The 23887-nt window shown below is 45.5% G+C and overlaps 1 protein-coding gene and 1 pseudogene across 1 annotated transcript in view; both read right to left on the bottom strand.

Annotated features, from left to right (window-relative positions):
• Positions 1-23887, bottom strand: part of LOC147685381 (uncharacterized) — a 354664-nt gene that overhangs the window by 11836 nt on the left and 318941 nt on the right. Inside the window, exon 13 of the mRNA XM_086941295.1 lies at positions 6896-6989. Coding sequence (XP_086797421.1) covers positions 6896-6989 — 94 coding nt within the window. The remainder of the gene's footprint in view (positions 1-6895; positions 6990-23887) is intronic.
• Positions 13260-14426, bottom strand: LOC147685382 (uncharacterized; annotated as a pseudogene).

Here is a 23887-nt window from a genome sequence, read left to right as displayed (position 1 = left end):
GCAACGGAGGAGGAGAAGGAGTCCTCGGAGGGAGGCCCTCGGCAATGGAGGAGGGGGAGTCACCTTCCCCGACGGGGTATACACCTCGGAGTACACCGAGCCCGGCGAACCTCCATCTTTACCCGCCTGGGACGTTGGCGAACTTCCCACGGCGTCAGGCCTCTTTCTGCCTCTCTTTGACGTCGAGGAACGGCGACCATACGGCGAGCTCCGGCCTCCTGACGTCGAGCCCCTCGTCTCCGGCGACGAACGCTTTCGCCTCAACGTCGATCTTCTACGCCTCGACGGTGACCGTCGGCGCCTTGACGGCGATCGTCGGCGCCTCGACGGCGATCTCCGGTGCCTCGACGGCGGCCGTCTGCGCCTCGACGCCGATCTTCCATGCGTCGACGGCGATCTTCCATGCCTCGACGGCGATGTGTGCCTCGACGGCGACCTGGGCCTTGACGTCGACCCGTGCTTCGACGGCGACTTGTGCCTCGACGGCGGCCTTGACGACGAGGACTCCCTCAATGCCGAACGCCGCCTCTTCCCCGACGGCGAACGGTGGTGTCGCCTCGACGGCGAGCGCCGACGCCTGGCCTGTCGACGTCGAAAGCTCGACGCCGATGAGGACGACGAAGAGACCGTCACCGGGGACTTCGATGGTCTAGTAACATCCCTCGACGCCGAGCATCGACGTCGTTTGGTCTCCGACGATGGGGAGCAGACCGTAGTCATTCCTCTCGACGCCGTAATGGGCGCAACAGACCCAGGCGGAGAATGGTGACGTTTGCTGGCCTTCCTGCCCCTGGGAAGCCCCCCAGAGGCCTCAGCATGGGCAGAAGCAGCCCCTCCAGACCCACCTTGTGCCTTCAATCTTCTTTCCTCGAGGCCCTGAAGTCTTATCTTCTTTCTGTCCTTCAGGGTCCTGCCAGAGAAGCCTTGACATATCACACACTCCTCTGGGATATGTGAAGAGGGAAGGCAGAGGATACACACCTCATGGGGATCCAATTTGGCCTTCTTCCTGGAGCACTCCGGGCATTTATCAAATAAAGCAGGCATATTTGACAAAAAACAGAGTGCAAGAACCAAGGAGAAAGGCACCAAAGTACAATAAAGCACTTAACTTGAGAAAAGTAGTGAAAAAATCACCAAAAACCCTTAAAAAGGGAGAGCTCAATGCTCCAGGGTCCTGCTTGCAGGAGCCGTAAAAAAGAACTGAAAGTAAAAGGGACCTGCAGTGCATTCTGGGATACTGTGAAGTTCTGGAAAGTTCTCTTAAAGGCACAGTACCCTGTTTTGAGCCACATAATGGCAGCCTATGGGGCTTGTCTGTCCATGCCTTCCTCTCTATCATTTCAGAGGGTTTTTACTGCTAGGGCAAAGGAAATCTGGACAGGCTTTGCTGTTTGTGGATTTTTGGTGGAATTTCTAGTTGAAGTACTGGACAGTGTAGCCTGTTTATAGGCTGCATTATATGTCTTTAAATTCTCTCTTAAGTGTCTGTGCAGTTCTGCATTTTTCCGACACTTTAGGAGATTATTTTTGATTGCTCCGGGGTCCATGCACATGGGCGGGACTATTTACTAGATTATGACTATACACAGAGATCCCCTACTACAGAACCATGTTCGTCTTGCCTACTGTGGAGCAGTTAATATTAGTGTCATTCTGCTTGTCCTGCATTTGCCGATCACTATGCAGATGACACGCAAATACTCCTTCAACTGGAATGCCCCAAAGACATTGGAAACTCACCAAGTTTCAGCTGTCTCAGAGCCGTGGATCAGTGGATGACTTGGAGCCATCTCAAATTGAATGCTTAAAAACTGAAATACTCACGTGTGGCGATCGGAAAAATTACAACCCGCTTGCCGCATGGCCTGATGAACTGGGATCACTGCCTAATGTATCGAAGGAAGTAAGAAACCTCGGAATGACCATGGACTCCAAGCTGTTGATGAATGCCCCAAGTGGATAAACTAGCAAGATCAAGCTTTGCTACTATAAAAACGCTGCAACGAATTTTCCCTCATTTGGGATCCAAACTCGATTACGCCAATAGCCTCTACCACGGATCATCTTTAACGACCATGAAAAGACTACAACAGATTCAGTACTCGGCTGCCAGACTACTCTTACATATCGAACCACGAGACCACATCTCCCTGCCTTGAAAGCCCTGCATGGATTACCGGTTGCCAGAAGATCCACGTTCAAGATGCTTTGTATTACCCACAAAGCAATAGATGGAATAGGACCACTCTTCATCAGGAATAAAATCACCAAACACATTCAACAAAGGAACCTCCGCTCTAAAGGAGCATCTCGCCTCTAAATCCCACCATACAAGAAAAAAAACATGGGTGTCACATCCTTCTCTGTTCAAGCAGCCAAACTATGGAACTCTTTACCCCCCAACATAGGATACTATCCTTTTCTGCAGATATCACCTCTGGTACCTCTTCGCTGGTGTTGGTCTGGTGTTGGTCTTCAATTTCGTTGATGTTTTCGACAAACTTCTACAAAACTGTCTTCCTCGTATTGGAGATCCTTCAGCAAGCATTCAGACCCAACGGCAGAAAAACAAAATCTAAAGATGGCGACCAAAGGTAGGAGCTTCCGGAGGAAGCAAGCAGCATGACTTTACAAGGGAATCCAAAAAGAGGTATGTGGATGCCCATCAACAAAAAAAAATCTAAAAGAGGACTACAAAAAAGGAGAAAATACCGGACCCAATCACTAGATGGCGCAATAATGCACAGCATGTGAATCCAGAAAAGATTCACACTGCGAAACTAAGCACAGATGAAAACGACTTACTTACCTGTAACTTCAGTTATCCAGTATTGGTATCTTTCATAGATTCACATGCTTAGAATCATCCCCGCCGACGAGGTGGGAGTCTCGCGGTACAATAAAACATAGCCTATCTCAGTCTTTTTGTAAAAAGAACTAAACTTTGGAAATCAGCCAATCAGGCTGGTTTCCAAAGTATGAAACTACAAATAAATGCATCCCAGAGTTAATTAAGAAGACAGCTGTGGTATAAGAAAAATCTGATCAATGGTGTCAGAGGTATATCTCTTCTCTTGATAGTTCTGAAGATGGTGGCACTTCTGAGATTATTGTATTATTTCGGGACTCTCCCGGTGTGGATACCGCAAGCGACATTTAAGGACCTGGACTCAATGGTAGTGTCCTTTATCTGGGGGACGGGACGCAGAGGGTAGCCCTGGCAACGCTGTAGCACCCTGCGGCTGAGGGGGGGCTAGCGGTCCCCGACTTTGAGGGATACTACATAGCAGCCCAGTTGTACTGGCTGATCCAATGGCTAGCAGCCAAACGGCACCGCAACAGTGAACAGCACCCGACCGCGCTGGATGCTGCTACCCATGCGAGAATAGTACTGCGGGTGCGGAGGAACTTGTCGGAAGACAAGGTGGAGACCAGAGTGGTGGTACACTGTTGGGCTAGATACCTGCGACGAGTAGGCACTAAGATCCCGTACTACCCGGACTTGTCCATAACAATGCAGCACTACTTATTGCAGGGAGAGTACTGGGATGAGGCAGGCCTAAAAGTAATGGTAGACCTGTACCAAAACTCAGTAATGCTCCCTTTGAAAATATGCAAGCTGCATATGACCTGCCAGGGGGTCAATTTCTGAAGCATAGAGCGGTAACTAGGAGGATCAGGAAACACTGGGGAGTGGGCAACGAGGAAACTCGGGGTCTTACAGGATGCAGGTATGTCGTAATGTCCACAGGGACAATCAAAATGGCCTCCTATCTTTACAGAATGATCAGGCAAGAAATGCAAAGGCCGCTGGAGAGCCGGAGACTGCAGTGGGAGGAGGACTTGGGGAAACTGATCCCGGAGAAAGACTGGGACATGATACTAGAACGCCGAAGGCATCTAGAAATGTGCGCTATAAATTAATAAACTTTTACATACTTCACAGAGCATACCTCACCCCATCCTGCATTCGGGAACACTTTGGGACAGAGATCGCAGCATGCCTGTGATGTGGAGAGAGGGAAGCCCATATAATGCACATGTTCTGGGACTGCCCCATATTGCAAGTGTTCTGGGACGAGATAAAACGCACAGTAGGCGACATCATCGACAAGGACCTTTCACAAGCCCCAGACAACTACCTATTTGGATGGTTCCCACACACGTACAAAAACAAAACGAATGGGAAATTCCAAGACCTTGCCTATGTCCTGGCTAAGATGGAAATAGCTAAGAGCTGGAAAACGCCGGAAGGACCTCGGATAGGCACATGGAAAAAAGAGCTGGAAAAGTGGGTAGGAGCTGAAGGTAGACTTTTACTCAGAGAAGCCAGACGAGGAATAGGTCAAATAGATCAAGCAAGGGCATGGGCAAGCCTTGTAGGCAAATGAATAGCTGATGGGCAGCCCCGCTGGCTCCCCGCGGTCGATAGTACAGGACCAGGAGAGGAGTGGGGACGAACAGGTGGGAACGGATTAGTCAGCCTTCCAGCGCACCGAAATAAAAGGCACGATCTATTAAGACCTAGTAGAATCTCTTGGCCCCCCACCCTGTCCCGTCGATACCGTGAGGAGCCTCGGCGTGATTATCTCTAGTGACTTGTCTATGAGACCTCAAATTAACGCCGTCACTTCTGCATGCTTTTACCATCTGCGCAGAATTGGTAAAATCCGAAGGTTCCTCACCATAGAGGCTCTTATACTTGTCATCATGGCCCTTGTCACCTCTCGTATCGACTACACCAACTCCCTGTATGTAGGGATCCCTGCTTACCATCTTCATCGGCTCCAGCTGGTGCAAAATCAGGCGGCCAGACTGGTCTTTCAACAGCCTAAGCACCAACATGTCTCGCCCCTGCTGAGGAGACTGCATTGGCTCCCAGTAGCCTCACGATGCATTTTCAAACTGGGATGTACTGTTTTTAAGTCACTCCTTGGTCTTGCCCCAGCTTTCACTTCCCTCAGCCTTAAACGCCATATTCCCTCGAGGAATCTTCAATCCTCTGCTCACAACCTCTTAATCATCCCCAGGTTTAAACGGAAAAAACATGGCGGCTCCTGTTTTTCTTTCCTTGCCCCCTCTACCTGGAACTCCCTTCCCTCCACTATTCGACTGTGTCCAGATTATACATGTTTTCGCAAACTCCTTAAAACCCATCTTTTCCAGCTAGCTCACGAATAAACCGCTCTGCCTTCCCTCCCTGCTTTGTCTTTGAGCGCCATGAAACCAATTGGTGACCGTGCGCGTTAGAAAACCTTTTAACATAACATAACATAACAGAACCCAGCGATACTCCCACATCACTTCACATGCAACTCAAGGGGGGAGGAGGGAGGGGGGAAGTTAAGTTATAAGGGATTCAGTTTAAGATACCACAGAGCGGCTAAGCCTTATATAGGTACAATGCTTATCGTGAATAGGTTTAATGTATGATGCAGATTTCTTGCGAAAACCTAATAAAATGTGGTTTAATTTTTCTTTTTTTTAAACAAGGGCGCCAACAATGTACGGAGCTCCAGTGCTATATGTACGAACCCAATGGCGGAGAAAATAAAAACAATCTAACGAAGGTGCTATTGAACAGGCGTATTCACTCCAAGAGTAGAAGACTCGGCGTTGCTTCAGCAACAAAAGGCTACATTGCGAAAAACAAGTTGTAGAGCCCAACACTAGGTGGCAGGAATGTGGATAGCATGTGTGTCTGAGACCAACACATGCTACAAATCATCTGTCATTACAAGAGAGTTAACTGATCACTTGGCATGCTGAATGACCTAATGTGAATTGAGGAAAGCCACATGAATCTGGCTATTTAAGGTTAAAAAGTACAAGCAATGTGCTGATAATCAGTGTTTCCCATACCTATCAATATTGGTTGATCTGCCATTTGATTTGCTTCTTTTTCTTCTGTGATCGCTGCCGATGCTGGACACCTCGAAAGATGTGCAGTCTGCAAGTGACACTTCTCACATTGGATGTGAGCTTGACCAATGGTTTTCATGGTCAGAAGTGGCAGAAGTTGTAATGAGGATGGCTTATCTGCGTCAAGGTAAAGCAATGATGTACCGAACATGAGGAACCCTGACACCACCTCCCTGACTCTTTACCAGCATTGGCAAGCAGGTGTTGTGTCGAAGATGGATTAAGTAGGATAGCGGACCAGATGTTTGTCTCTAGAAACACTCTGCAATGGGTTTCTTTGAGGCGTTTTGACCTGCCCCTTCCAGGGTAATTTGTTTATTTAGAATTAGCAAAATGACTCCTGGTTTGATCATTAATAGACTATCACAGTGATGGAAATGTAAAAAGAACGTAGAAAAAAGGAAGCCAATAAAAAAGGAAAACAAAATCAATCAATATGCAAGAAGTAGTGCATACTAGATTATTACATGTGTAAGCACAGCAATCAAGATATCCCTCTTAAACAAACTTCTGTTCAGCCAACATTCAGGGCCAGGGCCGGACTGGGAACCACAACCGGCCCTGGCAAAGTGCTGGGCCGGCCCCCCCCCCCCCACTGTGGGGGAAGGGGTTGGAGGTGCTGCCAAGCACTTTGCCCGGGCCGGTTTTCGGCCGATTTTGTTACAGGGCAGAGTTTGCAGCTATGCTGCAAAAACGACCCTGTAACAAAAATGGCCCCCAGGGGCCCAAAACTGGCCCCCATCCGTGCGGCGCACCGGGGGATTGCCCGGTGCCCGCTATGGCCAGTCCGGGCCAGTTCAGGCCCCTACTTTTCATATGCCTACATGGAAATCATAAAAAAGTGCAGAGGAATGACAGCCACCTTCTTAGTAATAAACATTCACCAAAAACTAACTTCACTGGCTTCTCCTACATTCTCCATTACTTAATTTATGCTTAATCTATCAGCGAAGACCTTGACACTTCTTACCTTCTAATGTAGTAGAGGAAGAAGGCTACACCCCCCGCGATCACCAACAGGGATGCCAGGATGATGAGTGACAGCTCCCAAGCCTGAAAGGAGCCTACACAGGAGAAGAGAAAATGCTATTGAATTTGCATTGCAAATCATACTATCGTCTTTTATAGTAATTCTGGTTTAAAAAGGATGAGACAAGCTTTTAATGAAGTGTGTGTAAAGTGGCGCTGTGTTCGTTATTCTATAAAGTACCACATGTTTTACTTAGTCAAACCAGCCTCTATGTCAATTGCGAGATTCTTTGCTACAACTCACCTAAAGCCCACCTGTTGACAACCAATGCATGTCCTTCAGGTACAGCAGATGCAGTAATATATTTGAATCTTTTCAGTGGTAACTAATGTGCATTCAAGAGACTGACTGCATTTGTCGAGCTAGTGACAAGATTGCTTTTAGTTTAAATCTCACATTTTTCCCACAGGCAAGGAGATGGTCAAAGTGACTTGAGGCAAAATTTACCTGACCATGTTTACTCATTGCTGCCAACTACCATTATCTTAGATTTCTCAGAGTTAAATTCCAGCCAGCTGCTTCCCACCTCCACATCTACTGAATTAACTCTAACAGATCAGATTTAAATTGTCAAGCACGAATACCATGGTCTCATCTCAATCTACCTGCATGTTTTCTGCATACATGTAGAACCCCCTTTTTTAAATGAAAAAAGAGCCTAATGGCTTCTCATAGATACCAGATTGGTGGCATCGAAGAACCATGAGTGATGACTGGATGTGAAAAAGAAGAGCAAGAGGACTTTGTGACTGACTACATCCCTGAAAATAGGAACAAGAGAAAAAGTTCAGAAAAAGTTAAAGCAGCATCTACTATAGCTATCAGACTAATCAGAAGTAGTCAGTAATCTTGAAACGATGTTGTATGTATGTATGTATGTATAAATGGTTTTGTAACGTGCACGGTTACTGGGGAGTATCCTGGCGCGGTGGGAGAAGCAAAGACGGATGAGCAGGGATCAGCTTAGAAACTGCTACTGAAAAGGTGGGTTTTTAAATTCTTTTTAAATTGGGCTACTGTTTGACTGGAGCACAGATGAAAGGGGAGAGCATTCCAGGCGCGGGCAGCAACCACAGCAATGGACTGTCCCCTAGTCTGGTTCGCTTAAATCGGGGAAGGGTCATTTTAAATAGAGGAGATGATCGGAGAGCTCTTGTAGGGGCATACAGTGAAAATCTTTTCTTTAAATAGGCTGGTCCTTGGTCATGGGCCGCTCTGAACGCGAGTACCAAGGTTTTAAAGAGGATACGTTGCGGAACTGGAAGCCAGTGGAGGTCGGACATATGGGACTGGACACTCTTCCATCTGGGGACGTTACAGAGAAGACGAACAGCGGCATTCTGAATGACCAATAGACGTTTGGTCAGATAAGCTGGAATGCCGCTGAACAGGGAGTTCGCATAGTCCAGTCTTGCCAGAATGAGTGCTCGGGCAACCGTCTCCCTCGCCTCTCTAGGGAGTAATGGAAAGATAAATGTTGAATAGCAGGGGGCTAAGAGTGGAACCCTGTGGGACCCCCGTAAGGAGTGGTTTTGGTTCCGAGGCATGAGGTGGCATCCAGACCTGTTGGGTCCTTCCCGAAAGAAATGAGGACACCCAGGCCAGGGCATTGCCGCCAATGCCGATGGCCGATAACCTGGTGATGAGGAGAGCATGGGGGACAGCTTGGCAATAAATCTTGCACCTTTGGCTTACATTAACAGACTCAAAGTAGTCCCGAAATCAGACATTTTCCTGAGCTTGGATTTTGTTTTACTTGTGGGCTACAGCACAGTTTGTCTATACAGATGTATTTCCTACCAACCACACTGACCAAGGGCGGTGTTGGGATAGGTGCTAGGAAGTGGCATAACATGGGGAGAAACAAGCCAAGACAAGTGGTGCTGTATACTGTACAACACGTCCTAGCCAACAAATACCCCATCGACCTGTGTGCTAGGTCCTAATGGGATCGGCACTCAGCACTGCAACTCCCTGATGACCTGTTCAGGGAGTGAATTTCTGGAACAAGTGGCTCACGCTTCCTGATCTTGTCAACATGCAAGACTTAAACTGGTAGATCAGTGTGAAGTGAGCCAGGTCCTACACGAATACATAAGATCAGTATGAAGTGTCTGCTGATTGGGCTTTAGGTGAGCTGCCAGTGAGGTGAGGTGCTTGGATCCGAGTGGGGAGGACAGCACCTCTCTCTCATCAGAGCCTTCCAAGCTCCCTTTCCCACCCCAAACTCCTGTGCTAAGCTCCCACAGAAGACCCACCAACTTTCAAGGACTTCAGCATTGAAGAAAAAAATCTTACCTCTGCTAAGGGCAGAACCTTTAAGTTAAATCTTCTGGCGGTGTCTATGATATAGTTTATTACCTGTCGGTGTAGTTTTGCAGCTTGAAGTCTTTCTGGATTCACTATGCTGTGCATTATTCCGCCATCTAGTGGTTGGGTCCGAAATTGTAGTATTTCTTCTTTTTTTTCTCGTGGCCCAAGTGGGCGACGACATACCACCATTTGGTGTCCTTCGTGACGTCGGAGCGCTTCCTCCGGAAGCTCCCACCTTTAGTCACCATGTTCGGATTCTTTTTTTTTGTTTTGTGTTACTTTTGTCTCTTTTTAACCTTGTAAAGCCATTTTTTCCCCTTTAATCCCCTTTTCCTCCTGTCTCATCTTTCTGGCAGAGGAGAGTGGGTTCGCTAGTGAATCCAGAAAGTCTTTAAGCTGCAAAACTACACCAACAGGTAAGAAACTATACGTTTTGCAGCGTGAATCTTTCTGGATTCACTATGCTGTGTGTAGACTTTGTAGCGGTTTTTCCATTATTGTGGTGCTTGGGTGGAAGATGAGCACTGGTTACTGAAAATGTGTTGTAAGACCTTATGCCCCACTTGCGCTTCTTTGTTCATTTGGATATCCACACCACAGTAGTGCTTAGTGAACGTGTGCACTGAAGACCATGTTGCAGCCTGGCAAATGTCTTGAATTGGTGTGTTGGCTAGAAATGCAATTATAGCTCCTTTCTTCCTTGTTGAGTGAGCATGAGTAGCTCCTTGTAGTGGTTGAGCTGCTTGTTTGTGGCAGAGTAGTATGGTTTGTGCAATCCATCGTGCAATGGTGTTTTTGGTATCTGGTCGTCCCAAAAAACTGCTGGCAAAGGATACAAAGAATTGCTTTGTTTTCCTGCACTCCTTTGTCCTTTCTATATAGTGCATTACTGCCCTTCTGGCGTCCACTGTGTGTAAGGCCCTTTCTGTGTTTGTGGATGGTTTTTGGAAAAAACTCGGTATTTGAATTGTCTGATTGATGTGGAACTTAGACACCACCTTTGGCATGAAATGTGGGTCCATTCTCATGACAATCCGATCTCTGTGTATTTGCAGGTAGGGTTTTTGGAGGAGTGTTAGCGCTTGTAATTCACTCACTCTTCGCAGTGATGTGATAGCTACTAAGAAGGCTGTCTTAAGTGTGAGCATATACAGTGTAGCTCCGTGAATAGGCTCAAATGGTGCCTTTATCAATTTTGTCTTTGTTTTTGGCCACTATAGGTGTGGCAGGGTATACTCCGACATGAGTCCCTTGCTCACTGCACCATCAGGATTCAAGCAAGCCAGGCCGACGACGGCTGAAATGCCAGAAACCGGTCCCCGGAAGCTTGTCTCCTTTCTGGTGAAGAATTGGCTTGGTAGTTTGGTCTGCCCTGTTCCCATGATGCACTGGGCTAGGGACAGACTAATTTGCATATAGCCAGGTTCTGAGCTGGGATGGTGCAGTGAGCTAAATAACGGTGATGGATCAAGCCCTGGTCTTTGGACTGGGTAAGAGTGGTCTGCTTAATTCGGACACTCTGTTTATCACCACCCCCTTTTCTGAATCGTTTATCAATTTTGTTAGCACTACATTGAGGTTCCATGCTGGTGCTGGCATTCTGCTTGGGGGTGCGATCCTTTTTGTTGCTTCTAGAATCTTTTTCCCACCTGTGAGGTGAAGAAACTTTTGCCACTGTCTCCTCTTGTGTAAGCCACAATTGCCGCAAAGTGGACCCTTAAGGATGTGTAGCTCAGTTTATTCTGTAGTAGATGTGTTAAGTATCTTAGTACTGTAGATTCCCTAGTAATCTTTTTTTGCAGTTTCTCCCTAATGCACCATTTGGAGAATCTTTTCCACTTTGCTACGTAGCATTTTCTTGTGGTAGGTCTCCTTGCCTCTTTGAGTACCGCCATTGTGCTTGCCGGTAGTTTGAGGTGTGCAAACTCTAGGTCTTCAGGAGCCATGCTGCTAGGCTGAGGCATTCTGGGTGTAGTACTCTTCCGTTTTGCATCGTTAGCAGGTCCTTCCTCGCAGTGAACCTGTGTGCGGGCGTTTGTGCTATCTTCATAATCTGTGAGAACCAGGTTTGTCTGGCCCACTGAGGTGCTATCAGAATTAGCATCATGTTTCTGATTCTGCATTTGTTCAGTACCCTGTGTAGCAGGGGTATTGGTGGAAAAGCATAGGCAAATGACCCTGACCAACTTATCCATAGCGCAATCCCAAGGGACTGTTTGCACGGTACCCTGGATGTGAAGTTTTGGCATTTTGCATTTTGGTGTGTTGCAAATAGGTCTATTCGCAGAGTACCCCACTTGTAGAATATCTTCTGGAACTCTTGATGGTTGATCTCCCATTTGTGGGATGCGGACATATGTCTGCTGAGCCTGTCTGCTTCTACATTGTCTTTCCCTTGTAGATGTATTGCTTACAGGTCTATTTGCCTGGGGATTGCCCATCTCCATATTACCTGCGCTAGCAGAGATAGTGTCACTGACTGTGTTCCTCCTTGCTAGTTGATGTAGAATCTGGTAGTTGTATGGTCTGTTTGTATTAGTACCCTGTGTCCGTACAGCTGTTTCTGAAAGGCTTTTAAGGCTAGGAACACTGTCTTCAGTTCTAGGTAGTTGATGTGCTTTATTGCATCCTGGTGTGCCCACAACCCCCTTACTTTGAGGTTGTTTGTGTGCGCTCCCCACCCCATCTGGGAGGTGTCTGTTGTAATGGTTACTGTTGGAGTTGGTTGTGTGAATGATCTCCCTTGTGCTATGTTTTTCTAGTTCCACCACACCATTTTTTGCTGTACTGCCTGCGTGATAACCACTAGATCCTCCCAAATCCCTGTAGCTTGTGACCATTGCTGCTGGATCCATTCTTGGAATGGTCTCATGTGTAGGTGGATATTTGGGACCAAATGTATGCAAGAGGCCATCATTACCATCAGTTTGCTCACTGTTAGAGCTTGCCCCTTGCGGTAAAGATGTGTCTCCTTGCATAATGCCAAAGTTCTCTTTGCACTTGGAATCACCTTGCTCTGTATGGTGTTGATCTCCGCCCCTAAGAATATCTTCAACTGTTCTGGTTCTATTGACGATTTCTCCCAATGGATTGAAAACCCCAGTTGGGCTAGTGTCTGTATCACTACTTCCATGTGCCCCTTGCACTTGTTGTATGAGTTTGCTTTTACCAGCCAGTTGTTGAGGTACGGGCATATATGTATCCCCTGCCTCCTTAAGTGTGCTGCTACTGCTGCCAGACATTTTGTGAAACCCCTTGGTGCTGATTTGAGTCCGAATGCCAGAACCCTGAACTGGTAGTGGGTTTTGTTGATCATAAACCTGAGGAGGTGTTTGTGTTTGCTGCTGGTGGGGATGTGCAAGTAGGCGTCCTTTAAGTCGATAGTTGCCATGTAATCTCCTTCTTGTAGTTGAGGTATGACCTCTTGGAGTGATGTCATCTTAAGCCTTTGAGTCTTTATGAACCTGTTTAAGAATCTTAGGTCTAGGATTGGACGCAAGGTTCCGTCTACCTTTGGTATGAGGAAGTAGGTGGAGTATAACCCTTTGTTCTGTTTGTGTGGTAGGTACTATTTTTATGGCTTTTTTCTTAGCAGTTGTTTTGTTTCCTGCAGCAAGTGTGTGCGCTCCTTTGCTGAGAGTACTCCGACCCTTGGCTTTCGGTTTTCCATGTCTATACAGTACCCGCATTGTATGAGGTTTAGTATCCATTTGCCTGATGTTATTTCCCTCCACTCCTGGAGGAAGTGTCTTATTCGTCCTCCCTCTGGTGTTGTGTGCTTGAGGTACTGTTGTAGGTCTTGATTTGTTTTTGGTCCTTGCCTTGACTCTTTACGCACCCCCTGAGGTCCTGACCAGGTGTGCGTTTGTTTTGCTGGTGAGTCACTTGGATGAGGGAGGCTGACTCCCCCTCTGGCCGTTACCCCTTCCTCGGCCGCGCCCTCGAAAGGATCGTCCTCGGGGCTGGTACTGCCAGTTCCCTGGTTACCTCCTTAATAACCGTGTTGGAAGGTTTGGTGTGGTGCCACAGGTTGGTGGTTTCCCCAGCCTGTTGGTCTCCTTGATGGTGTCCCCCTTCTCATACCTCGGAACTGCAGTGCCCCCATGGACCTCGCTGTTTCGTTATCTTTTTTCAGTTAGTTCAGTTTGTCATCAACTGGTGCGCCGAACAGTTGTTTCCCGTTGAAGGGTGTGTTGAGGATGGTATTTTGAACTTCATTCTTGAAACCGGATATCTTTAGCTAGGCATGCCTCCTTTCTGTGACCCCCAGCATCATCTGCCTGCTTGATGTCTCTGCTTCGTCTAGGGCAGACTTTAGACATGTATTTGCCATGTTTTTCCCCATTTCTACCAGGTGGCTTGCTCTTCTCTGGTATTGCTCTGGTACGTGCTTGAGGAGTTCGCCCACGTCTTCCCAGTGTTGGGGTGCATGCCTATTGATGAGTGAATTGGAATTGGTGATACGCCATTGTATTGCCGCACTTCTCTTCATCTTCCTACCCATCAGGTCCATCCTCTTGCTCTCTTTGTCTGGTGGTGGGCCAGAGTTCGTGGGTATATTAGCTCTCTTCCTAGCCATTGCTGTAATGATAGAGTCGACTGGGACTGATCCCCTAATGTACATGGGGTTCTTTGATGAGTGTTTATATTTTTTTTCTGCTCGTGGAGTTACTGCTTGACACATAGCAGGCTGCTTGAATGCCTCCTTACCCTGGTCCAGAACACCTGGGAGCATGGGCAGGAACTGGCTTCTAGTCTGGGATGGCAACAAGTTCTCTAAGAGGAAGCAAGACTGGGGTTCTTCTTCCTCTAGCTGCACTCCATATGTGTCTGCAGCTCTTTTGATGACTTGGTTGTAGATTCCTATGACGTCCAGTGGTGAAGACCTTCACGGATATGCCTCTACACCCTCTTCCGGGGATTCGGCATCGAGATCTTGCCACTGCAAGTCCTGAGCCTCCGAGAATGTTGAGTCTTGGTAAGTTTGCTTGTCTTCCTCCCCTTCGGCGTCGCCATAGTACAGTTCCTCTTCTTCCTGTTCCTCTCCAGGTTCAGATGTGGTGGGTGGTTGGAAATCCTTGGCGCACCTTTCTGCTTCAGCCGTGTCTTTCGACCGAATGCAGTAGAATTTCATCTTTTCGTCGAAGTCTTCTTGCATTGCAAGATGCTTGCCATTTCAGCCTCAAGCCTTTTCTTTTTCTTTTCCATCTCGGCTGTGTGTTCGGCTTCGAGGGTTTCGGCTTTCCTCGTCGCGGTGGTCAACTTCGAAATCGAAACCGCTTTCGGGCCTTCGCTTTTCAACGACGAGGCCTCTTTTTCGTGGCTGCTCTTTGGCGCCTTTCCCTTGTCTAGGGATTTCGCCGTCTGGAAGTCCTTCTCAGAGGAACCGACGGGCTGTTTGTCCCGGGATGCAGCTGTTGACGTCGAGTGCTTCGACGGCCCTGCTCCTTTCAATGACTTTGACTCCCCTTTGCGAGTATCAGTGGAGTGTTTAGGGTTCGACGACTCTCTTACCTCCTTCGACGTTTTCTTTTTGATCTCGACGACTATGGCGTCCTCTGGTCTTTCGGCGATGTTGCCTTACTCTCCACTGGAGAGTCCCAAATCTCGGAGCGATGAAGGTGCCCCCTGCAGCTGCATGTTGTAGTTTGCTCTTCTTTGCCTCTTCCTTACTCTGAGGGTCTTCGGGGTAAATGCTGCACAGGCGTTGCAGTCCTCGCTTCGATGGTCGAGCGGCAGGCAGAGATTGCAAACCGAGTGTTGATCCTTTTGCACGTACTTGTGGTGGCAGTTTGCGCAGAATTGAAACTGAGTTTTGTCCATCACCACGCGCAGGGAGCCCCCTGTATGGGCATTCTCTGTAGGAACGTCAAATTCTTCGATGTTCTCTCCTCTGCCATCCACTTTCGTCCTTACTTGATCTCTGGTGTCTTTTACGGTGATATTTTCGATGCTTCTTTGATTTTTCCTTGATTCTTCTCTCCAAAGTTTTGGAGCTCCTTCACAGTTGATCCAGACCCAACGGCGGAAAAAATAATCTGAAGATGGAGACCAAAGGTGGGAGGCTTCTGGAGGAAGCGCGTCGACATCACGAAGGACACCAAATGGTGGTATGTCGACGCCTACCTGGGCCATGAGAAAAAAAATACTACAATTCCAGACCCAACCACTAGATGGCGGAATAATGCACAGCATAGTGAATCTAAAAAGATTCATGCTGCAAAACTACATGAGACTGAGCCAGATCTGCACCCCGAGATGACGGTCTCCAGCTCTATAATGGCCCTAGGAGACCCCAAACTATTATAGTGCTATGGTAACTCTTCAAACACCTGGAAGTGTGGAGGTGGATAAAGCCACAGTGCTAATAGTGACTTCTGTGGCATTCCCAATCAACCCGACGTTTGACCAGAACTTAATCCAGAACAAACAACAAAGCTCTGGAACTAGGAGAGACTACCCCAGTTCAGTGAACAACAATAAAATTCAGTTTACAAACATGGTCTGAAATAAGTCATCTTGTTGATACCACACATGAAACCTAATGCATTGTGGTACTGACTCAAAAGCCAATAACGGTGACAGGGGGCTTTCTCTCCATTGTACTCCTTCCCAGAGTCAATAGGTCATACTGTCTGTTATTAACAAGCTTGAATCTTTGCATCTAGATTTGCTTGTATAGATATCTTGTGTTGTATATGGGTCATAATGTGGTGTCCCTCTTTAGTATGAGGAATGAGATTAAACACCTCTTCGCCATTTGGTGCTTAACCATTTCTACTGCTCCCTTTAACACGAATGGTCATATGTCTTCAAGAAGGAGGCATATATCAAGTTTCATTTTCTTCCTAAAATGAGGTTGATTATCAAATTATAAATAGAAATGTTTATCCACTTTGTCTGCCAATAAAAAAGAGATTTGATCATAAATAGAAGTTTTTGTTCATTTTATCTAGGTCTTATCTGTCTATAAAAGTATAGCACTACTGTCCCAAAACGAAACCCGCTGGTTACCTCTTCCATTTATTTTACAATAGGACTGCATCTCAGATTCACATGCGGTTCACATGCAGTAATAGTACCCTTGATGAAACAACAATATACCACAACAATGTACATCAGGTCTAACTACAAACAGATAAAAATAAAAACATGTTCCTAGTGCAAAGCTGATAAAGTACAACTTTGTAGCTAAATAATATCCTAAGAAACCTTTAAAAATCATTTTAGGAATTAAAAAATATGATTGCATAACTTTCCATTACTATGAGACACCATTAGACACATTCAAATAAAAGAAGCACAGGATCTAAAACATTTAGCTTGATATGGTTCAATTCCTGTATTCCCTTATTACACGAGGACAATACGCAATTTGATTGAAATTCCTCTCCAAGGCCCTACCACAGTTGCCAATGGCAATCGGTCAGCTCTCAACATATACAGTGCAGTAGCCATCAACAAGTATGGCGGAGTCTTGCCCATTGTTGCCACAGTCTTAATAGTATGACCGCTTTACAGAGAAGTACATTACATTTGTACAATTTGAAGCTAATAATATGGATTAGACTTTTTAGAGCAAGGTTCTAGTGCCTAAATTTCCATGTTGCTAGATATTCAAAAGCAATTTCTAGCGCAATAGACTTGAACCAATGTGTCGCCGGGGTGGTAAAAGACCCCAAGGTGATGGGGAAGGGGAGAGCGGGGTGGAGGAAAAAACATGAACGATTTCACTCCACACAATCCACGCAGAGGGCTGGAAAGAACACATGACATACGAGCATACCGCCCAATCCAGAGAATGGGTGGAGGTGCAATGAAAATAGATGAAGCATTCTGTGTTGGAATGAAAAGAAAATGTCACCCTGCCGAAGGGCATGCCACCCAGAGGGAGGCAAGTATAGAAAGTCCAACCTGAAAAGGTCCTCGCAGAACGGGGAGAACGGGCGGCCGTTAAGGAATCTGCAGCTAGACTATGTCTATACCAGATACATCATTACCGAAGGTAAATAACTCGTTCATCTGATAAGAGACGTCTAGCCGCAGATTCCTTAACTTAGAATAGATACCAAAGCCATACCCGTAGAGGAGGCAGGTCTGCGACTGAACGCCACCAGGTTCCAGAGAGAACTTAGCCGCCAATAATGTGACTAAAACAGTGCCGTCAATCATGTGACGAAGCACAGTGGGGACAGTAATGTCAGCGCAGCTAACTCCTAGACCATGAAGCTCTGAAGAGAGCGGAAAATAATGGAAGGCAAAGGTACCACAAGCCGACAAGAACGGCACGAAACCCCCTTTTGTGTATATCGGGTTGAGAAAGGGAAAGCACAGGGCTAGAGTGCCCGTGCTGAAGCAAGAGTCCACAACTTCGAAAAGGGAAGATGAACCAAGTCTAGGCCCTGAGCGATCCCCAGGGTCCGAGCTGTTGACAGAAAGCAAAAAGCGTTTATTGGTTGACCAGGCAAAACAGTGGAAAAAACACTGTTGAACCTGCACCAGCAAAGATAAATGGGCAACGGAGGCAAGAGGCCGACTCCTGCCCAGCAACTGCCGGTATGGAACAAGAAAACACATACTAGATATGCTGGAGTTAAAAGGAATCTCATGACACTGCCAGAAGTGAAACTGGACCTAGGGTTTGAGAGATCCTTAAATGCCTCCCTACCGTGGTCCAGGACACTAGGTAACATCGGCAGGATTTGGATCCTTGCTTGGGGTGGCAAGAGGGTTTCCAACACGAAACAAGACTGTGGTCTTTCCTCCTCCAGCTGTACTCCATGCTTGTCTGCAGCCTTTTTGATCACCTTGTTATACATTTCAAAGTCATCTGCAGGTGAAGGCCTCAATGGACAGCAGTCTACCTCTTTCTCCGGAAAGTCAGTCGGCAGCTCCTGCCACTGAGATTCTTCTTCCTCCTCCTTTGGTTCAGGTATCAAAGGAGGATCAAAATCTTCGATGTCATTCTTGACCTGTTCCTTCGGCATCAAAGTCTTTGGTGGAATTCAAAATCCCCTTAAGGATTTGTCTTTCTTCTTTTGAAGCAACACAGCCATTTCGGCCTCAAGGCGCCTCTTCTTCCTCTTGATCTCAGCCGAGCATTATTTGGTGTTGAGGGTCAACACCGATTTTCTCACATATCTGTTATCGAGCGTCTCGCTGCTCATCTCTAGACCTTTACTTTTTCGAAGTTTAGGCATCTCTCCCTTGTCCGTCTTTGGCGACTGATTCTTATCTTGAGATTTTCCTCCTGCGGCTTCTCTTTAGAGAATTCCGAGGGTCTCTTTGTCTCAGGGCATGAATTTTGTACAATAAGATTTAGATGAGGAGGCTCCCTGCAACGCCTTCCAGTCTGTTCTTTTAGACTCAGGCAATTTTTTCAGTCAATGTCTTTCTTACCTCCGGTCTCTTGTCCTTCTTGGTTGCCTGAGCTTCGACCTTTGCGAGCCTCAGGTCAGAGTCAGATATTTCACCTTTGGCAACTTCTGTGACGTTTTCCTCCTTGTCGCTCAACAGACCCAGGTCTTTCAGGGATGGAGTTGGTTTCTGTCCCTGCACTGTGTAATGTGCTGGAGGCTGCAGACCAGGTGATGGTCTTTCTGTGAGGATTAGCGGTGTCAATTCAGGCAGACCTGGAAAGGAGTCTTCTCCATTAAGCCACACAGGGAGCCCACTGTCTGGGCATTCTCTAAACTGTTGAGGACATTGTATCCTTCCCTCTAGGATTTCTTTTGGTACCTCTTAGTCTATGTTCTTCTCCGAATTTGATGTAATCTTTAGGCGAACTTCACATGAACTTCTCACATTTTTTCTTCCTTGTGTTGGAGACCCTTCAGTCAAGCATCGGCGGAAAAAAAGAATCTGAAGATAGCAACCAAAGGTGGAAACTTCCAAGGGAGGGCCTACAACATCACAGCAGATGCCAAACTGGGGATCCATCGACGCCCAACAACAACAAAAAACTAAAATAGAGGAAGGACTACTAAAAAGTGGAGCATTCTGGACCCAACCACTAGAAGGTGGAACAAAGCACAGCAAGTGAATTCAGAAAAGATTCACACTGCAAATCTTGCATTCTCTTGAATGATAAGTAACTAAATGGAAGATTAAACTCTCTAGGAGTTTTGAAAAATATCAACATGAAGAAATCCATATCTCTGATGACAACAGACTCTGCAGAAAATGGACTCTAACTTAAGAAACATTTCTCACAGCATGTTAACGCAAATACTTTGCTACTGAATAGTGATTAAATATCGTCATTTAAGAAAGAGTTAAATCTGTGTCCAGAGAAGCGTCTTGATGCACTAAGGTGCATATAGGCATATTAAAGTATGCTGGCAAAAAGAAAGAAATCATCTCATATGGGAATAATTTTATTTCCAAAAGATTCTGTTGCCTCGATAATGCTACTATTTAAAAATGGTGTTGAACTCAATGTTAAGACTCGGTTGGTCACAGAATGGTGCAGGTTCCTTGTTCTGTGCCATGGAAAGAGATGCTGCAAAGTTAACTGCAGCCTAAGCCACCCCCTCACCTATAATTTTCCTGAATCATCCTTTTTAAGGACCTAATACGAGCAGAGGCAAACCTGCAATTTTAACTTACTTTAAGATTTTCTGCATATCGACAAGGGGGTATAGGGAAAAAATCCGGTCATACCAAAGATTGTTGTCTTCTTGCTTAATTTTCCAAGGTATAGCATATGTTTCAATTACCATCTACCACCCATTACCTTTTACATCAACTGTCCTTTGACAGTGATAACAATAGTCCTATCATCTACAGTCAGAGATCTCCAGTAGCAGAGAGAGCCGCCATAAAGGCAGTTGATAACTAGAACCCAACCGATGACAAGAGAAGCTCAAACAAAGAAAGGAGTCACAAGACATAACCTAGGAGCCAAAGTTAATGTGAATGTTTTAAAGCAGATGGGATTGCAAATCTAAAATAAATTACCACATCACAGTCATGTTAAACGCAATAAATTCATCCTGTGTGTTAAGATCTTCCTGAGCAAGACTTGTGTGGTCGCACCTTGGTCATGGGCATGATCCATGATCTTCTAACAGGCAAACTAGCACATACCCAATTCAATAGGGAAAGCATTAGCATGTTAGCAGACTTCAGACAATTTTTCATGCTGTGTTCTACATTGAATTTTTTGTAAATTAGTGTCCGGAAGATTCACCGTTTGTTCATGGGTGACTGAATTTGAAATGGCACCTGAGATGGGAAACTTGGCTGTTATCAAGTCATGGTTGAAAAGGGAAGACAGAATGAAAAGACATGAGGCGGTTGAGCTCTTACGTTAAATGGAAAATATACATTTTAATCAGTTTCCAGCCTGACAAGGAATATTCCTACTACATGCGAGTCTTAATTTCCTCCAACTGGAGACTTGTGTCCAGAAAAATGTGAATTTACAGCCTGCATCACACCTTTGAGAATATCCAATTTCAACATAGCTAAGTATAAATATGTGCACCTAAATAAATATAAACCTGCTCGAGCCTTCCAAGTCCAGATCTACAGACTTTGCCAATGGTGGTCTTATTTACTGGTTTTACGCTATAGTTAATATGAAGAGTTACAATGAGGGCGGGGGTTTATTAAATGGACAATCATTGAAGCAAAATAAAAATTATGTTGTGGAGAAAGACTATGTTACCCTGTAAGCATCTATTCATAGCGTGTAGTGCCGTAGATTCATATGCTTAGCATATCCTGCCATCGTTTGTTGGGCTTGGACTGTTGCAAGTTGTCTTCAAAGAAGTCTGAGTCACGAGGTATTATGACTCCTCCTCCATTGTGTATTGTGCATGTTCCCCGGCTCCTTTGGTAGTTTGTTTTTGGCTTATCAGGTGAGCATTAGGATAGGAGCAATAAAGTGATAGACAAGATAAACATGCAAGTAAAATTCATGTAAATAATATGGTAGATGGATAAGAATATACTTTAGCCAATAGCTTCCGGGAAGGAGGGTGGGTGCATATGAATCTATGGCACTACACGCTACGAATAGATGCTTACAGAATAAGGAACTTAGTCCATTCATAGCATGTGTTGGCAATAGATACATATGCTTTGCATCAAATGTAAAGCAGTGCTCCCCTATGTGGTAGAGAGTGATTGGTTGACGTAGATGTTTTAAAGAGTTCTTAATATAGCTTGACCCACTCTAGCTTGTTGATTAGCTAAGACGTCAACACACTAGTGTTTTGTAACTGTAAGTGGGTTATATCATCTAGCTGCTTAACCAATATCATCTATTGGAATGTTTACTAAAAAAGCCATTGTGGCTCATTTTTATGTGTGGAAAGAACTCTTGGAGGTACTGTAAATATCAGTTTTGTTTTGCGGTAACAAATCTGAATGCATATAACTATCCATCTAGCAATTCCTGTGTTGGAAATGGGGGAGACCTTTTGTGACATTGTAAATGTAATAAAGAGTTGTGTTTTCCTACAGGATTTGGTTTTATCTATGTAGAACATTAAAGCCTTTTTAACATCGAGTGTATGAAGGGCCCTTTCCATTACTGAGTCTGGTTTAGGGAAGGAAACTGGTAGCTCTATAGTTTGGCTTGTGTGAAAGGCTGTCACTACCTTTGGTAGAAACCTTTGGATAGTATGGAGTACCAATTGTGTTGGAAGTATTTGAAAGAACGGTTCTTCTAAGTTACGTGCTTGGAGTAAACCTATTCTCTTTAGGGGAGTGATAGCCACTAGGAAAGAACCTTTCCATGTAAAGAATTTAAGTTCACAGGATTGACATGGTTCAAATGGTGGCCCCATAAGTCTAGTTAGGACGATGTTAAGTTTCCAGACTGGGGCTGAGGGAATGGAAGGTGGTACGATTCTTTTTAGTCGTTCCATGAAGACTTTGATCACTGGTGTTTTAAAAAGTGACATGTGTTGCCTGTTTGCATGTAACCAGTTAAGGCTGCTAAGTATAATCTGATAGATGTATAAGCAAATCCTACTTGCTATAGGAGGAAGAGATAACTAGTGAGGTCTTGTACTGTTGGAGATAAATATTGATTTTTTTTTTCAATTTAAACAGTAATGAACAAATCTTTTCCATTTTGGTGGATAGCACGATCTTCTAGTTGGTCTATGTGCTTATTTGCTTGTTTCAATATATCCATACATTCTTGTGGTAAGTTAAGGTGCCCAACTTCTAGGCTCTCAGTACCCCAGATCGCTAGATTGAGGTGTTTGGGATTTGGATGCATCACTCTCTCTTGATTCTGTTCTAGGAGATGTGGACAAAGAGCTAGTTTTTCGTGTGGCATTACTGATAGTTGCAGTAGGGTTGTAAACCATGCCTGCCATGTCCATGTTGGGGCTATTAGGATTAATGTAAGAGTTGTTAGTGTCAGCTTTTGCACCACAAAAGAATTAGTGCGAGAAGGGGGGGGAAATTTATTGAAATATCCCTGACCAGTTCACCCACAGGCCATTGCCCTTGGAGTATTGCTGTGGAATCCTGGAGACAAAGTTTTGAGACATGGCATTTTGGTGAGTGGCAAACAGGTTTATCTTCAGACTTCCTTACCATCTGAATGAGGAGTGAAGGATTGGTATATTGAGTCCCACTCATGCACTTGTTGGTGCGTTTGCTGAGCATATCTGCCAAGTCGTTGGCCACCCCATGTAGTTATTTTGCTAGGAGTTGCATTTTGTGAAATATTGCCCAGTGCCAGATGCATTCTGCTAGGAGGGCTAGCTGTGATGAGTGGGTCTACCCTGTTTTTGAATATAGTGCATTGCAGTCATGTTGTTTGTACATATTACTACTATCTTGTTGTGAAGATGACTGTGAAAAGCTTTCAGCGCTAGCAGAATTGCTTGAAGCTCTAGATGACTGATGTGACAGTGTTTTGATGTATTGACCATAGACCATGTACTATGAGGCTTTGCATATGTGCTATCCAATCCCAAAGAGATGCATACGTGGCAATGATAATCTGAGGAACTGGGGCTTCGAAGTGTAGACCCTGCAAAAGATTGTTGCTGCTCTAATACTTCAGAGAGCAATGGGTCGCTGGCCCACCCAACACTAGATCCTGCAGATACCCCTCCGCTTGAGACCATTGTGACTGAAGAGTGCATTGAAGGGGACACATATGTAGGTGAGCATTTGGTACTATGGCTATATATGACGCCATCCTTCTGAAAAAACTCATGCCTGTTTTTAATGGGAGCTGAGTTTGTGGTTGAAACAGAGGTAATGCTAGTTTGAATTGTTTTACTCTTTCTGGACTAGGGTATGCTTTGGCTGTGACATAGTTTAGTATAGAACCTAGAAATGGTTTTATCTGTAGAGGTTGCAGGTGAGACTTGCTTTATTTTGAGAGAAAAACACAATTTGTGTAGAATGTTGATTACCTGTCGGGTGTCCTGAAAAAATGTCTGTTTGGTTGAACCCTTCGTCTAGATGGGGGAAAACAAGCATGCCTCCTCTTCTGAGATGTGCTGCTACCACTGCAAGGTATTTGGTTAATACTCGTTGGACTGTAGTCACCCCAAATGGTAGGACCTTGAACTGATACTGCTGCCTATTGACTTGGTAATAGAGATAGCGGTGGTCCGCTGGATGTATGGGAATATGGAA

This window comes from Lissotriton vulgaris, chromosome 10 (assembly GCF_964263255.1).
Source record: "Lissotriton vulgaris chromosome 10, aLisVul1.2, whole genome shotgun sequence".
Lineage (NCBI taxonomy): Eukaryota > Metazoa > Chordata > Amphibia > Caudata > Salamandridae > Lissotriton > Lissotriton vulgaris.
This window is presented reverse-complemented; position numbering and strand designations above follow the sequence as displayed.